Source organism: Penicillium coprophilum, assembly GCF_028826855.1.
Source record: "Penicillium coprophilum strain IBT 35676 chromosome Unknown utg000004l_segment0_segment0, whole genome shotgun sequence".
Lineage (NCBI taxonomy): Eukaryota > Fungi > Ascomycota > Eurotiomycetes > Eurotiales > Aspergillaceae > Penicillium > Penicillium coprophilum.
Window position 1 is genome coordinate 6,151,348 of NW_026622723.1, and position 15,542 is coordinate 6,166,889.

At 46.8% G+C, this 15,542-nt stretch overlaps 7 protein-coding genes across 7 annotated transcripts; 3 read left to right on the forward strand and 4 right to left on the reverse strand.

Moving 5' to 3' along the window:
- Nucleotides 1-871: 871 nt before the first annotated feature.
- Nucleotides 872-2,189, forward strand: N7500_006747 (uncharacterized protein; the record flags this gene model as incomplete). Its single annotated transcript, XM_056677891.1, has 2 exons — nt 872-1,267; nt 1,323-2,189. 2 exons carry the CDS (start codon nt 872-874, stop codon nt 2,187-2,189), a joined length of 1,263 nt encoding a protein of 420 aa, XP_056532891.1.
- Nucleotides 2,190-2,497: 308 nt separating this feature from the next.
- Nucleotides 2,498-2,949, reverse strand: N7500_006748 (uncharacterized protein; the record flags this gene model as incomplete). Its single annotated transcript, XM_056677892.1, has 2 exons — nt 2,498-2,680; nt 2,809-2,949. The coding sequence occupies 2 exons, from the start codon at nt 2,947-2,949 to the stop codon at nt 2,498-2,500; spliced, it is 324 nt and encodes a 107-aa protein (XP_056532892.1).
- Nucleotides 2,950-4,199: 1,250 nt separating this feature from the next.
- On the reverse strand, nt 4,200-4,855 carry N7500_006749 (RidA family protein; the record flags this gene model as incomplete). The annotated part of the gene is made up of 3 exons (XM_056677893.1): nt 4,200-4,364; nt 4,415-4,585; nt 4,643-4,855. 3 exons carry the CDS (start codon nt 4,853-4,855, stop codon nt 4,200-4,202), a joined length of 549 nt encoding a protein of 182 aa, XP_056532893.1.
- Nucleotides 4,856-5,310: 455 nt separating this feature from the next.
- N7500_006750 (glycoside hydrolase family 30 protein) lies at nt 5,311-6,843 on the reverse strand (the record flags this gene model as incomplete). Its single annotated transcript, XM_056677894.1, has 2 exons — nt 5,311-5,915; nt 5,979-6,843. The coding sequence occupies 2 exons, from the start codon at nt 6,841-6,843 to the stop codon at nt 5,311-5,313; spliced, it is 1,470 nt and encodes a 489-aa protein (XP_056532894.1).
- A 971-nt stretch (nt 6,844-7,814) lies between these two features.
- On the forward strand, nt 7,815-9,737 carry N7500_006751 (Transketolase C-terminal/Pyruvate-ferredoxin oxidoreductase domain II; the record flags this gene model as incomplete). The annotated part of the gene is made up of 1 exon (XM_056677895.1): nt 7,815-9,737. One exon carries the CDS (start codon nt 7,815-7,817, stop codon nt 9,735-9,737), a length of 1,923 nt encoding a protein of 640 aa, XP_056532895.1.
- A 478-nt stretch (nt 9,738-10,215) lies between these two features.
- N7500_006752 (Major facilitator superfamily domain general substrate transporter) lies at nt 10,216-12,433 on the forward strand (the record flags this gene model as incomplete). Its single annotated transcript, XM_056677896.1, has 15 exons — nt 10,216-10,423; nt 10,489-10,582; nt 10,642-10,669; nt 10,733-10,779; nt 10,833-10,910; nt 10,961-11,026; nt 11,081-11,118; nt 11,173-11,342; nt 11,401-11,455; nt 11,511-11,564; nt 11,626-11,713; nt 11,771-11,910; nt 11,967-12,041; nt 12,094-12,213; nt 12,270-12,433. The coding sequence occupies 15 exons, from the start codon at nt 10,216-10,218 to the stop codon at nt 12,431-12,433; spliced, it is 1,425 nt and encodes a 474-aa protein (XP_056532896.1).
- A 163-nt stretch (nt 12,434-12,596) lies between these two features.
- N7500_006753 (TauD/TfdA dioxygenase family protein) lies at nt 12,597-14,300 on the reverse strand (the record flags this gene model as incomplete). Its single annotated transcript, XM_056677897.1, has 12 exons — nt 12,597-12,682; nt 12,748-12,827; nt 12,885-12,984; nt 13,039-13,197; nt 13,253-13,343; nt 13,393-13,454; nt 13,503-13,545; nt 13,605-13,664; nt 13,790-13,798; nt 13,861-13,889; nt 13,941-13,962; nt 14,019-14,300. 12 exons carry the CDS (start codon nt 14,298-14,300, stop codon nt 12,597-12,599), a joined length of 1,023 nt encoding a protein of 340 aa, XP_056532897.1.
- Between the last annotated feature and the right edge of the window lie 1,242 nt (nt 14,301-15,542).

Consider the following 15,542-nt stretch of genomic DNA (forward strand, 5'->3'; position numbering starts at 1 on the left):
TGGGACAAACATGATGAATCACGAACTTACAGATGAAGGTGGCATTCCGATGATCTTGAACAATTCTTTCTGACACCTATAGTTGACCACTTAAGCCCGCGTGTTCAAAGCTTTCCTTTCCTGGCTTTAAGTCTTGATCGGCATAGTCTTCTAGCTTTTGAACGAGCATACCAGCATTCAAGATGATAACCCTCATATGAACATTGACAGGCCCTTATTCGACATGATGAAGAGGCCAAACTCAGAAAAACCAGGGGCACAGTATACCGGAAAGCACACAAAGTCCCAGAAGGTGAAGATCTTGTCTGAGAACACAACTCCCATGGATCGACTTTGATAGCCATAGTCTCATCCAAAGAGTAATATCTCAATAACACTCTAATTTCAGCTTTTTTATCACCAAAGTAAAGCTACTCAACCCTCCCAAGAAGAGGTACGTAGTCCCCTGTAGTATTTTAGAAATGAAATGTGAAATATTGAATCTTAGCAGGGCTATCCTTGTCTAGCGTTATAGGATCGACCTAAAGCGGCCCGCTGAAACAAAGAACCAGACCGCAATGTAATTTCGTAGAGATTAAAGAATAATTGGAGGGAATCTCCAGGCTTTGATCTTAAGACTATGTCAAGGCTGCATGAAAACCAGGGGCTCTGGTCATATTCTCAATCCTTGGTCTTATTTATTTGCCATTCTGAGTCCGTTCCGTTTTTAGTTTCTCTCCTTTGCTATACCTTTCTATCACTTCAAGCATATGGCTTTTGAGCTTCCTTCATGTCAAATTTTTCAATGAGTTGACTGTGACCTGAGCCAATCCTTCTTGAATCAGCCTTCAACTCGCCATTTCTTCCCTGCAGCTTCCCTTTTACTACCACCATGAGCTCAAGCAGAATCATTATTCATGCATCTAAGCGTCTACTCACTCGCCGTGCAATTTTTATAACATTCATCATCTTCATATGGTTCCTCTTTTATCATCTTCCAGCTCCTCCACCCACCCAGAACAATACCCGTGCAGACCGACCACCCCCAGAGCATCAAGTAGAAGATACCGCCCGATTTCTCTACCACTCCCCTTTTCGAAACAATCCCGCTATTCTATATGAGAAAAAGCTATCACAGGCCCTAGAGAGAATCGAAAACACTGTGTTGGCACAAAATCACCAAAACAACTTAGCTGAAAATAGAATCTGGCAGATAGCGAAAGATGAAAATCAACGGGGGGATGACTCGATAATATTTCAACATAAAAATAAGGAGTGGGCATACACTGTAAGTTCCTTCGCATATTGCGCGACTTATTCAACTTCCACTGAAGACCACAAAGTTAGTCAATGATAACAGGGCTCTCGAGTTTATCACCAACGAGCTATCCGCCATTTCCGAAATCACAACTATATACAAAGCCTACCCTCACAATGTCCTCCGAGCAGACTTCCTCCGATATCTGCTTCTCTGGTACTACGGGGGCTTCTACGCAGACACCGACGTCTTCCCCGCTCGAACTATCAACACCTGTCCAGCACTACAGCTATTCTTCCCACCCCCACCTGACGAGTACACCGAATACATCCATCCCAATGTATCGCTCGTTGTTGGAATAGAAGTCGACGAGCCATATGCCTCACCACAGTTCATGCGTGACTGGCACTGGACAAGGAGCTATGGACTGATTCAGTATACCATGTATGCGCCGCGACGTTTCAGCCCGCTTCTTCGGGAGGTCATTGTGCGGGTCATGGCACATACGATACAATACAATAATGGACGCGCTGGCCTTTTTCCCAGTCTAGCGTATGATGAGAAGGCTATATTAGGAATCACGGGGCCTGATGTCTTCACGGATGCTATTCTCGAGACGCTTTCCTCTTCGCTTCCAGAGACACATCCGCTCGTCGAACAATCTGTCTATGCAGACAAGGAGATTGGGGATCTCATTGACCCTGAAACTGGGGAGTCGCAAAAACGGGTAACGTGGGCTCCGTTCCATAGACTCAGTGATCCTATCTGCATCCAGGCTGACGAGGCTGTCCCGAGTAAACCCATGGGTGGATTGTGCGTGTTGCCAATTAGTGTTTGGGGGAATGGACAGAGGCATAGCGAGGCAGGTGGGTTCAATCATCCTAATGCATGTGTCAATCATCGATTTGGGAGGACGTGGAAGAAGGGATGGTGGGAATACATATTTGGGTAAAGGTTTTATCCCCTGATCTTATTTTGATAGCCGAATGTAAATCTATGACGCATGTTGGATGAGGTTATTCCTTTGTCTTACAATGAATCTCTTTGCATTTGTTTGAATATACTATTGGAGGATAGTAGATATACTGCAAAGTATGAAGCGGTCCAAAACGAGTGCATTGGAAGCCAAGAACCATTGAAAAGAGAGGGACGGAACGGACTGTATGAATCCTTTCCTGACTCGAGAGAATTCGAACAACATTACGCTGAGCAACAGCGGAAATCATGAATCTGTCAAATCCGTTCTTTGATTCCCAAGCATCATTTATAGCACTGGCAACCCTCCTTCTGGGGGTTCTGGCAACGGGCCTGGTTAACAGAACAACCTCCACAGAATCCACATGTATCAGGGGCATAGCAGTTCCCCTCTCCTACGACACAGCTTCCATGATGACCCACACACTTGGTGCACGCGTTAGTGTCTCGGCCCTCAAGGTCTCTCGCCTAAATTGAACATGTCAGATAATTACTGTTCCTCACGAAGTGATAATCCGGCTATGTACCTGGACCATGCTTTGCTGTATAGAGTCAGTTACTGAGTATCGCAGGGTCCGAAAGGATCAATAACTCACTGGCTCCCCGATGATGGTATCCTCAGCAAATTGATAAACCTCGAGCTCGACTCCATTTGCGGCGAAAATGCCACTCTGTGCAGCCGATGCCTTGGCAATAAGGAGGGAAAGGACTGCTGTGGCTTGGAGGAATAGTTTCATTTTGCAAAAGGTTTGATGGTCTCAAATTGAATTTGAAAGGATGATCTTGCCCAGCGAAAAATGGAGTTGGGATGAGACTTGTACAAGCGAGATTGCCGGCAGCCTGAGTGCTTTTATATCTTGAAATTATCAATCCACAACATGTTTGTTACCCTCTATCGGTAGAGGGGATATGCAATGCTTCAGCTTGGGCGACAAGCAATGCACTCCTTCTGATGTATTACGTATATGCCTGCCTTGGCAATAGAGTCAAATCGCCATTTGTAGATACCAGTAGATACAAGAGCCTCAGGATTTAAAAGTGGGCGGACGGGTACATTAGGATCATCAACTTATAAACCTAACTCAGTCATCGGTAGGCCTTTTGCTTTTTCTGAGTAGGATACTTTGTGTCTCATAGGCCATGCTCTACTTGGCACTTTATCTGTTTCTTGTCATGTTTGACTAAATTATCTCAGTTTATCCTGAGCCTTCGTCCGAATTGCAATCGGGCTAGGTTTTGTGATGTAAGTCCCTTCGAACCCCTTCGAACGATTGACATGTGGGCCCTACAATAGTTAGGGAGTTGGGACTATTGAGCATGTAGACTCTTGATAGAGAGCAAATGATACCATGAATCAATACCAATCACCAGAAAGCTAGAACAAAGGGTTCGGAAGCAGGGCCTGTAGATCAGACCCGGGACTGAAAAAGCTATCTCTAGACGTTTCCATGAATACCGGTTGTTGGCCCCGATTGTTGGAAAAAAAAGCCACAATTACGAGTGATCTGCAAATAAAAAAAAGCAAAGGAATGCGACCTCTAAGGCTGAGGATCTGACCCGATACCCCGAATTGCATAAAATAGCAGCGGTTGAACACGGGACTTGCTCAAAACTGGCTGTGTGGAGGTAGTAACACGACGAACAGATGCCTGCACATCTGGTTCAGTGAGAAAATGATGCAGAGAACTTTGCCATCTATCCCCATGGGATGGATGGAGAGCCCAGAAGGAGTAAATTGGACATTAAAGCGCCGTTGCAGAGCCTTACTATACTTGTCCAACTTCCATCGACCTTTGCAAGTACTTTCAATGCGACTTCCATTATTATCATGACCAGTCACCATAAAGTCGACCGGTATTTGTATATTTGTACCACTAACACACTATCCCATAGCCAGGAGAGAGACGTGGAGATAGAGTCATGCAAGTAATTTGAGCAAAGAGTGAGAGTGTACTGAAATCAAAACCAAATCAAGAACAAAAAAAGGCTACTCCACTGCTATAACCTCCATTTGTATCTCTGCGCTTGTAATAACCCCCTTTGATTCAATCCTTGGAACCACAATAGTAGTTCGTGGTGGTGCAAAGGGGAGCACCCGTTGATAGTGAGCCTCGAATTTCCCTTTTCCGTGAACATATTCTTTAAAATAAACCTGAAGAAAACCTTAGCTTCAAAGAATCAAGAGCCCTGCTCAGATCCTACCGTAGTTTTAATGACCCTGTCCCAACTCGAACCAGCCGCCTTCAGGATCGCCTCGATATTGCGGAAAATTCGTTCCACGGTTGCAGTTTGTCCGGTAACAAGGACGCCACTAGGCAAGGCCCCTATTTGGCCTGCCACGTAGATCATTCCGTTGACTTTGAATGCCTGAGACTATAACGAGGCGTTAGAGGGGCAAGGCAAGGGCTGGCTGAACGAATTCTCTCTTACTGAGCCGCTCGGGGCTAAAGGAGATTGCATTAGTGATAAAGAAAAAGCTGGCCTTAGAGATTGTAAAAATGGCTTACGGAGAGGGGCAGATGGGGTCTGTATGCATTCAATGAGAGCCCTCGGGCGCTGAATGGTGTGATATTCCGGAGGATCTTCGGCTTGTTCTGACATCGTGGATTGTGCGCAGTCTTCAGGTATGGACTGAGTGGCCATTTCGAGAGAGATGAAAAGCACTATGGAATTTACCAAGCGGTATCGAGTGAGGATAGTCTATCTGTACCTTGCGGCTGATAATAAGAAAAAAGTATCCACATCACAGGTTGGACACAGCCGCCTTTTGGGCAACGTGAAGGTGGATAGTGAGCCTATCACGATCTTGTATATTGAAACGGGGGTGGCTTAGGGATTGATCTTAGCTCCTTGGCCCCCCCTCATAATGTACATGACAGAGGTCAAAGTGCCACTACGACATAGGGCGACCTATCATCGGTCGGGACAAGTCCATGATGTTGGGTGTACTATAGCTCAGCGAGAAGGGCCGGTGACTGATGCTAACTGAAGATGCTAAGAGATTTATCCAATTTCGTATATTCTCGAGGGCGAAGCGCAAAAGTAATTCTTGAATCTTTCCAAAAGCTCCAACTTTCAGTCAACATAATTTACCTCACTCATGCCGCAGGAAGCACCCAAGTTGTCACAGACTGACTTGGAATGCTGCCGCTCCACTGTTGGCCACTATTAGTAGACAAAGTGATATAGATATCATTATTGAACGTGTTCTCAATGACAACCGAACGAGTTCCATCTGGATTCAATGAAGCAACAGATTGCACACCTCCCCCATTGGAATATGTGTAACTTCCAGTACCACTAAGCACAATCGCACCGGGCGGCATGAATTTGCTGAATTGCGCCATCATATAGTATGCCGGGTTGAAAGTGTATCCGCCGTTGGAAATCGTCACTAGACCTCGACAGTTTGCACAGCCGCCACTTGATAGATGAGGGCCATCTTGATCGTTTGTGCCAAGCGTCCAGGCCGTTACGCCCGATGCCCAATTTTGCAAAGGTCCCATGGTGAAATCGGCCGCTTGGTTCCATGATGCCGACGCGGGAGTCCAGCATTCTGTCATGTATTGCTTGATGTTAGGATTTGTCTCGTGGAATTTGGTGAGGACTGTCCAGTCTACATTGCTGGCATAACAGTGCCATGCGACTGCATGAACATATTGGCCAGCCCCGTTGATGACGTTTTGAGGGTAAGATGGCACGTCTGATATCTATCTGTTAACAAATGGAATATCTCCTCAAAGATCCGGGGCTTTCGGGTGCATACCAGTGTTGTGATCATATGCCCAGATATCGGTGTTCAGACCGGCTTGAGCGAGAGCCGGTCCGATATAGTTCTGGATCAACTGCGTAGACTCATAGTCAAACACATACATTGTAGGATATCCAGCTTGGCTGTTCAAAGGCTCGTTTTGAATCGTAATCGCATCAATGTGGGCCCCGAGTTTCTGGTAGGCCTGAATGTACTTGACAAAATACTGGGCAAAGGCACTGGCATACCCAGTACTCCCAGTGCCTCCACTAGTCAGGTAGCCATCATTGAGATTATTATCTTTCGTAGCACCATCAATCACATGGTTCAGCTTCATCCATCCGGGGGCACTCCAAGGTGAACCAAGAATCTTCAAACTAGACTGAAGGGACTTCATCTTAGCCAGCATCGTAGCCATGGCATTTCCACGGTCGCCCAAGTTAAAACCAGATAGGGATGGGTCTGCATTATTCCCGTTATCGTCATAGGTATATGAAGGGTCACCAGACAGGTCGGAAGCGCCGATCGTATGGCGCATCAAAGCAAATCCAGCCCCAGCGCCGGTCATCAGCTCATTAAGCAGTTTTTGCAGGTTAGAACCTGACAGCGTATTGAATGATGTGACTGTGGCATCGGTGACAGCGGCTCCAAAGCCCACGATTGTTTGTTTGTGCCCGCTGGATGTATCATCAATGCTCAGCTTCCAAGTCGATTCAGAGCCTGGACTGCCGCTGCCCTGGACTGGTGCTGCAATTGAAGAGAGCTTGTACTTGCCATTTGAGTTCGAACAGTAGGCTGATGCAGTGGGTGCTCGCTTTCCTGGTGAGGCTTCTGCTAACACTGAAAGCAGGAGCACAGGAAGAAGAGAGGGAAGAAGCATGTTGTCTCTTTCTAAGATATGATTTTGGAGGCTTAGACGGTGAAGATAATCAGTCCGGGCATGCACTGTCTTTTATGCATTCCACCAAAAACAACATTGTCAATGCATAGAGGGGAAAGGGGACCGAGACGCCTCGGGCCCCTGATCTCAGCCATAAGCTGACGAAGAATACTACAGTATCACCGACTAATGCACGCCACATTTTCCTGAAGGATCGCCGGACGGATCCCGATAGCTTGATTGTCTTGTGTCTGCTGTCTCGGAGAAATCGCCTAATTGAGAATAATGAGGGTTGACGATACTCTTTACTCTTCCCCGCATTCTTGGCCTGATGGTGGCAGGCAATTTAAGGATTTGACTAGACCGTCTAGTGGCCCGGGGTGGAGTTTCCCGGAAACGGTGTTGTAGAGGCAGTGATTCACCGGAATGGGAGAGTTAAAGTCACATCTAGTCAGCCTGCGCAGTTTAGATCAGCTCAAAAGCAAGTAGCACATAGACTGGGGAGAAAGATACCCCTTGCTGCTCAATATCTAACAAAAGAGCGGGAGGGTGCGATGCCCCAAGGGAAAAATGGACATGTTTATAAGACTGCGTTTAGTGAATCCAATTCTCCAGGTGCCATTTATAGTGGAACTCCGTTTATTCAGTTAAGAAGCTTGGTGGGATGCTAGGGAAGACTACCTCTCCCCCCGCAAGGGCTGCGAAAAGCTGCATGCCGATGGGTCGGGCCGGACGTTGAAAAAATCCAGACAACTTGCATGAAAAAGAAATTGAATCTTGATGAGATCACTAGCGATCATTGAATGGGAATGTCAAGGAAGGTAAAGGAGTTCGAAAACAGGTCAGCTTCAGATGCTATGACGTCAACATATTGGGAACAGGTGTTACTCGACTTTATAACCCCTACATCGGTGGACTCTACTTGCTCTTTCAAACCACTCGTGCAAAAAAAAAGAAAAACTATTCTCACGATGAGCGGTTACAAATTCCCCGTCGATCTCACGCAGTTCAAGCAGCTCAAGCTTGACCCGAAGACCGCACAGCTATCAGCTCAACAGAAGAGCGATTTGCAACACAACATTAATATTTTCAAAGATGCTATTATTGCCTTCACAGCAACAGGCGCCGCCCGCGGTGTTGCGGGCCACACTGGAGGTCCCTTCGATACAGCCCCCGAAGTCTGCATTTTGCTTGCTTTCATCAACGCCAACCCCAGCAAATGGGTTGATGCTCTGTACGACGAGGCCGGTCACCGTGTCGCCACACAATATCTTCTAGCCGCATTGGACGGCAAGATTGAGCCCGATCACCTACTGAACTATCGTGCCGCCGATTCCCACCTTCCTGGCCACCCCGAGCTCGGCTTCACCCCCGGCATCAAGTTCAGCTCCGGTCGCCTGGGTCATATGTGGGGTATGGTCAATGGCATTGCAATGGCCAACCAGGACAAGAACGTGATTCTTTTGGGATCTGATGGATCCCAGCAAGAAGGAAACGACGCCGAGGCCGCGCGACTTGCTGTCGCCAGGAATCTGAACGTGAAGCTCTTCATCGATAACAACGATGTCACAATTGCCGGACACCCCTCGGAATACCTCAAGGGCTATGAGGTTGCCCGCACTCTTGAGGGGCATGGCCTAAAGGTTATCCGAGCCCAGGGCGAGAATCTCGACTCCTTATACGGCGCTATGTGCGAAGTCATAAACCATAACGGTCCCGCCGCTGTTGTTATCAACCGCAAGATGGCCTCTGGCATTGAGGAGATTGAGGGAGAATGCCACGCGCACGATGTCATTCCCGTTGAAATCGCTCGCCAATACCTCACTAAGCGCGGATACAGTAAGGAACAGCTTGCATTCTATGACGACATCAAGCCTGGCACGAATCCCCACACGTACAAGGGCTCCACCAAGGACAAGGGTTCAAACCGCAACATCTTTGGCGAGGCCGTGAATAGTGTTCTTGACAAATTGAGCAAGGAGGAAGCTAAGCGTCGCGTCATGGTCATCGACTCTGACTTGGCAGGTTCCACCGGCCTGAAGGCCATTGGCGCCAAGCACCCCGAAGCCTTCGTCCCATCTGGTGTTATGGAGCGAGGCAATTTCTCTGCTGCCGCTGGCTTCGGATTTGGCAGCAATGGAGAGCGCCAAGGTGTTTTCTCTACCTTCTCCGCCTTCCTGGAGATGTGTATTTCTGAGATCACCATGGCCCGTCTGAACGACTGCACCGTCCTGTCGCACTTCTCTCACAGCGGTGTCGACGAGATGGCCGACAATACCTGCCATTTCGGTCTGAACCATTTCTTCGCCGACAATGGTCTGATGGATGCCGAGAGTACCACGCTCTACTTCCCCGCCGATGGCGAGCAGATGAAGGCCGTAGTCAGTGAGGTATTCTGGAAGAAGGGCATGCGCTTTATCTTCTCCACTCGTTCCAAGGTCCCCTACATCCTGAAGGAGGGCACCGACCAGAAGCTTTTCGGTGAGGGCTACAAGTTCGTTCCTGGCAAGGAAGAAATCATCCGCAAGGGCTCTGCTGGTTACATCGTCTCGTATGGTGATATGCTCTACCGCTCACTTGATGCGGTTGAGAACCTGCGCGCGGAGGGTCTCGATGTTGGTTTGATTAACAAGCCCACACTCAACATCGTCGACGAGGAGACCATCAAGGTGTATGGATCCTCGCCATTCGTCCTGGTTGTTGAGTCAATTGCGCAGAAGACTGGTCTTGGCTCTCGCCTGGGTACCCACCTCCTTGAGCGCAAGTTCACGCCCAAGTTCAAGTCCATGGGTGCTATCAAGGAGGGCTGCGGTGGTCTGTATGAGCAAGTCAATGCCCAAGGCCTTGGACCGAGTGATATCATCGCTGCGGTCAAGGAAGTGTCTGGAAAGTAAATCCGTGAATGTTAAAACGTAACGACTCATGTAATGCTAAAAAATTTTCTATTTCTATTTGTGGCGACTTCTGTCTACCTTAGTCTCTTTTTCGTTATCAAGGCCAAGACTTCCAGATCCCTAAATTCTACCCGCCTTCTCAATCCGATATCGCGGCAATTGAAGCGACATTTGAGTCAAAAGAGGCTCTCCACTTTATCTTCCCCACAAACAATCCCGTCCTTCACCTTGATTGGCCAAATTCCACCAATCTCGACTGGACTGTCAACGCTTGTTCCAAAAGGGCATTAGAGCAACAGCTCAAAAAGCACGCAATCTTGTCTAATTAGACTAAAGCAAGCACTAGACCCTTAAAAATCAATACCTGATTTCTTCACAAAAAAATGTATATATATGGCGCATCCCCCGTTTAGCGTATAGCAGAGTATTGAAGAGTTGCAGTACGGCTTGATTGAAGCTTACTATTAAGCTACACGCTATGGCAGAACAAGCTTCCATTTCGGCATCGTCCGATAACCAACCTGAGAAGCGAGTGTGGTATCGCGGAACACTTTTCAATGCCTGTGTCATTGGAGCTGTTGGCTTCACAGCCCCGGGCTTGTGGAATGCCATGAATGCGCTGGGTGCTGGTGGCGCACAGGAGCCGTTCTTGATTAATGCGGCTAATGCACTTGTTTTCGGTCTCAGTACGTGGGAAATCGCATCAATCGCTTCGGAATTGGGAATTGGTCCGCGCTAACTTGTTTGCTAGTGGGCATTTTGTGTTTGTTTGGTGGCCCTATCGCTAACCGGATTGGCCTGAGATGGACTCTGATGCTTGGCGCTGTGGGATATCCGTTGTATTCGTGCGTATTGCGAACGGATTAGGAAATTGTGTCGAACTGAAACTGACTCCAATATACAGCGCTGCCTTATATACGAACAACCGTTTTGTAAGTTTTGTCGACCTTGGAACTATCTCCACAGCTCAGGGATAGAGACTAATCTACATTTAGGGAAATGTATGGTTTGTGCTGGTGGGATCAGTTTTCTGTGGTTTATCGTGAGTCTCTCACACATGTCTAATGAAACAAGGCCTTCGACTAATGTTCACAGCGCTGGTCTCTTCTGGGCCTCTGAAGGTGCGGTGGCCCTGGGTTATCCCGAGCCTACTAAGCGAGGCCGATATATGAAGTGAGATATTCTGAAATGTCTGACAGTGACCAAATGACTGACTTGAAAAGCATCTGGCTTTGGTTCCGTACAGGTGGCCCGTTAGTGGGAGGTGCTATTGTCCTTGGCCTCAACCAGTATGTCTTATCTCAACTCTACATCCTCCACAGAATGTACTGATGAACGAAAAGTGCTGCCGATGCCCACGCGAAGGGGAAGGTTGGATCTGGTGAGTTAATTGATGCTTTTTTAAACAGTTAGAATGGTTGTTAACACACGACAGAGACGTATCTCATCTTCGTTGCGCTCCAGTGTACTGCCGTCCCTATTGCCTTCTTCCTCACATCACCCGACAAGGTTCAACGCACAGACGGAAGTAAGGTCAGGATCATCCTGCAGGACTCGTGGCGTGGTGAAATGAAAGAGCTCTGGAAGGTCTGCCAGCGCAGAGAGGTATGTTTGACATGTTTATCCAACGTGCCCAGCTGGTACATCTGACTAAACTTCATAGATTCTCTTGCTACTGCCTGTTTTCTGGGCCGCGTACTTCAATATGTACACCGGAAGTATGCATTGCCTGCTCCCTTTCCGCTGCTTGCAATTGCTGACTAGGTGATCTAGACTTCAAAACTTATTACTTCGGCGTGCGCGCCCGCGCTCTGATTGGATTCGTCAGTACGTTTACCCGTTCAGATTATTTGGACACAGTTTACATCGGTACTGACATGATCCAAAGCCTACTTCGCCACGCTTCTTGCCTCGACGCTCATTAGTAGGTTCCTGGACTACCGTGGCCTTTCGATCAGAAACAGAATCAAGTACAGGTACATGATTCCCCTATTCACAATCAAACCAAGAGCCAATACTCACAAAATCCATAGCTTTTTCTACGTGATTGTTGTCCACATTGTCACTTGGGTCTACTGCTGGGTTATCCAAGAAAAGTACACCAAGAACCCACCAACGTTTGATTGGGCCGACAAAGGCTTCGTTGAGGGATTCTTCGTTATCCTGCTCTGGGGTGAGTCTTCTGAATCAGCCGATATCCTGACAAAGTGTTAACGTTTGTTCTATCAGAATTCGCTCAGCAATCACTGCAAAACTTCCTCTACTATCTTCTCTCCACCATGACCGACAACATCTCCGAACTCTGTAAGTGCAATCCAAATCGACTGTCCTATCTACAAATTACTGATACAATCAGCCCGATTGTCTGGTATCCTCCGTGGCCAAGAAAGCTTTTCACAGGCTGTCTCTTACGGTCTCAACTCGAAGAAATGGCATGGCGGCAGAGTACCACTTGCTGTTAACACTATCCTTCTTGGTAAGTCATAATTAACAAGTTATTGAAAAAATAGTAGTCCTAACTTTTCTCTCCAGTTCTTTCGGTGTGGCCTACTTGGCTCGTTGTCAGGAGCCATGTTCCCATCGAACACAGCAAAGAGACCGCTGAGTTACCCCAAGCCCAAGATGAGGAGCAGAACAACGTTAGTCTCTCTGACAAGGAGACGTTTGTTGTCACCGAGGCAGTGGCTTCGAAATAAGCCGGAATTATGACTCCTCGACTTGCAACAAAAGTTATAGAATCTATTTACAATCGGGGTTTGAACTCTGCACAAAAGTTACTCATCATTTGAGCAACATTTAATTCATGAATCAATGAGACGAATATAGACCGTGATTGATACAACGCTCGTTACTCCTCTTTCAAGCAACCAGAACACCCTCATCATCCTGGCTTTCCTCGCGTAACTTCCGCTCCGCACGGCTCTCACTAGTGGGATCGAAATAGGCTTTGAGATAATATCAGCAAAATATGTATCATTGAGAGCTGAGAGGTAGTAATATGATCACTCACGGATTTCACCGAAAACAGTAGTCCGAATGCCCCGTCTGGCTCCCTTGTATGTACCAGGAATAACCCGGTGAAGAGTACAACTGAGGGTTCGTCAGCTCGAGACTCCAAAATAGCCAAAGAGGGTAGTGTGTAATCACCGATTATCCCACATAGCAACGCTCCCGACAGCCCATTTCCAACGAACATAGTGATCATCAGCCGAGTGGATATGATATGCCAAGAAATCGAGAACTTTGTCTAAACAGACGTCAACGCTAAGCCACAAACCGTTACCTTGAGAACTTGACGTACCTGATTCCACCTTCTTGAGCTCAGCAAATCCAGTCACAAATCCAGGATTGACGTTCAATGCCTTCAATTTAGTAACTGGGTGCGTGCGCACGGCTGGGTGGTGTGTATCGATTGGAGGGCGATTGGGTGCTGCACCCCATAGATCGATGATAGTGTCATCTGTGGATCCAACGTATTAGGAAATTGCATTAGAGTAAGGAAAAAGGAGACAAACACTGTAGTCTTGAAGTATGCACGGCATGAAGGCCGTCGAGGAACCTTTTGTACGCGTTGCTTAGGGCGTCGTATATGCCATATTGCGATACCTACAATATTAGAGGGTGATTTGGAGTGAGGCTTGCGTCTGTAACATACCCAAGCTGTATCACCACCAACTTCAGGATGCTCTTCCATTCTCAGGAGGGAGTAGGTAGGTGCTATGAGGTGTTAGGGATTGAGCTCAGAGAGTGTGGCTTGGCACATACGATTGATCTCGAATGATGTATCGGCATGGAAATCTCCACTGGGCTATAGGAGTAGAGTATGCTGTTAGCCTTTTGCTGTCAATAAACTCGAATTTATCATACCCAGGGTGTGTGGCTTAGGATTTCACGGTGATCCTCGCGACTGCCTTTAATGCTCACGAACTTTACAGCAAGTTAGCAAAAATGGCAAGAAAGAAATATCATGGGGTAATTGTGAAATTGATATTGGTTTACTCAAAGTGTTCCTCAGAGATTTCGTTGATTGAATTCGTCAGGGTATACTGTACCTTCTGATCCTGCGAACTGTTAGCTTGCTTGAATATTCCTAAAATTCGGAACCACTGGTGCTGTATCTTACCTTTTGAGCAGGATGTTTATCCAAGATGCCTACAGGACCAGATTAACATGTCGTCATCTAGAAGACCCGTATAGCCTTACCATAATGTTGAAACAGTTCAACCTGTTTTTCGGTAGTAAGATCCTGATCCCGAAAAAGACAACTCCTCGCTCAGAAACGAGGAGTGCAAGCTCATCCAACTGAGTCTCATTTAGCTGCGACAATTGCACATTCTCCAGAACAGTTCCAATGGACTCAGTCAAGTCGACCTGCTTGGCCACGGAGAACAACGCCTTCTTCTCCGGATCTGCAAAAAATGCTCGATCTTTAGGCGGGGTAAATGGCTCGCGGAGTGGATCTGGGGGCACATGGCTCTTGATTTTCTCATTGAAATGGGGATGGATTGTAATGGGGAATCCCGAGTCGGGGGAAATATGCTTGCGGGCTTCGAGGTTAGCCATATCTGTAAGTTCAGCTGTAACAGTTCCTGCAAATAGGTAAAAAGATTGGAATCTGGATGAATTGGGAGTAGAATTATTTCGTGCTTTATATCCCGTTGAGCTCATACCTGGCTTCGATTGCGCAACACGCTATACATTAGTCGTGTTGTTCGAGTCCAATCATCTACATGTTTTTATATGATCTCTAGCATATGGTGCTTTGTCAGAACAGTTGGCAAATATGCGAGAATACGCACGCAATACTTAATAAATCTGTGGTTTGCTGCAGTCTAAGGATGGATACACAGACCAGGGTCACATGATCAGTGGTGAATTTATAAGGAGTGAATATATTCTTCACACTTTGAGTAGCCTGGGTGATAATGAAGTGTGTGAAAACAAACACTTGATTTACGTATACAGCCCTGTATCTCTACATCAAGTGCATTTGATAGGGACGAGACCTAATGTTAAGTTTTGGGACCAGCGATTAGTCGAGGTGTGTAAATTGTGACGAATCTGCAGTAGGCGGTTTATCGAAGGATTCATCGCTCATGGAAAGAAAACTGAGCTTCGTGTTTGAGTACCGTAAAATGACAAGTGAAAAAGCAGCTGTTGCAGCCACTGAGGAAGAAAAGGAAGTGATAGAGAGTCTCTGTTTTTCAATACACAGCTGAAAGGATAGGGCATTGAAATCCTGCTGTCAAGTAAGCAAGCTTCAGGCCCGGGCAGTTGTTCCTGCTGTAAGAAAACAATTGAGAATAGACGGAATGTCCAACACAAATCTAAACCTAACCCTCTTGGCTGCACTTCTTTCACTAGAACCCACATATTGAACCAAGATATGACCAAGACATCTAATTTTTTTATTGACCTTTTTAATATTTTTCTAGAGACACAAGGGTGGAATAGTGGATCAAACTGACCCATAAGTGGCGTTGACTCATTGTAAGCTTCTTGATCAAGGCACTTCAAGATACATAGTAGGTGCTCTCGAACAATCCAGGAATCCCTGACCACTCTAGTAAGCAAGATCACCATGGAGGATGCTTTGTAAATGTCTGGCCTTACAGATATCGAAGTAAGAATACAATGGATGTTGTGGACAGTAAACATGACTGATATGATGAGGGAACAACTTCCCATGGAAGGCGAGATTAGAATAAGCTGTGAAAATCCATATAAGTTCATAATGCTCACTTAGGTAGATAAATCTAATGATGTAGACATAGTATCAATTCACAATAGCGCAAGTGCCTAGCC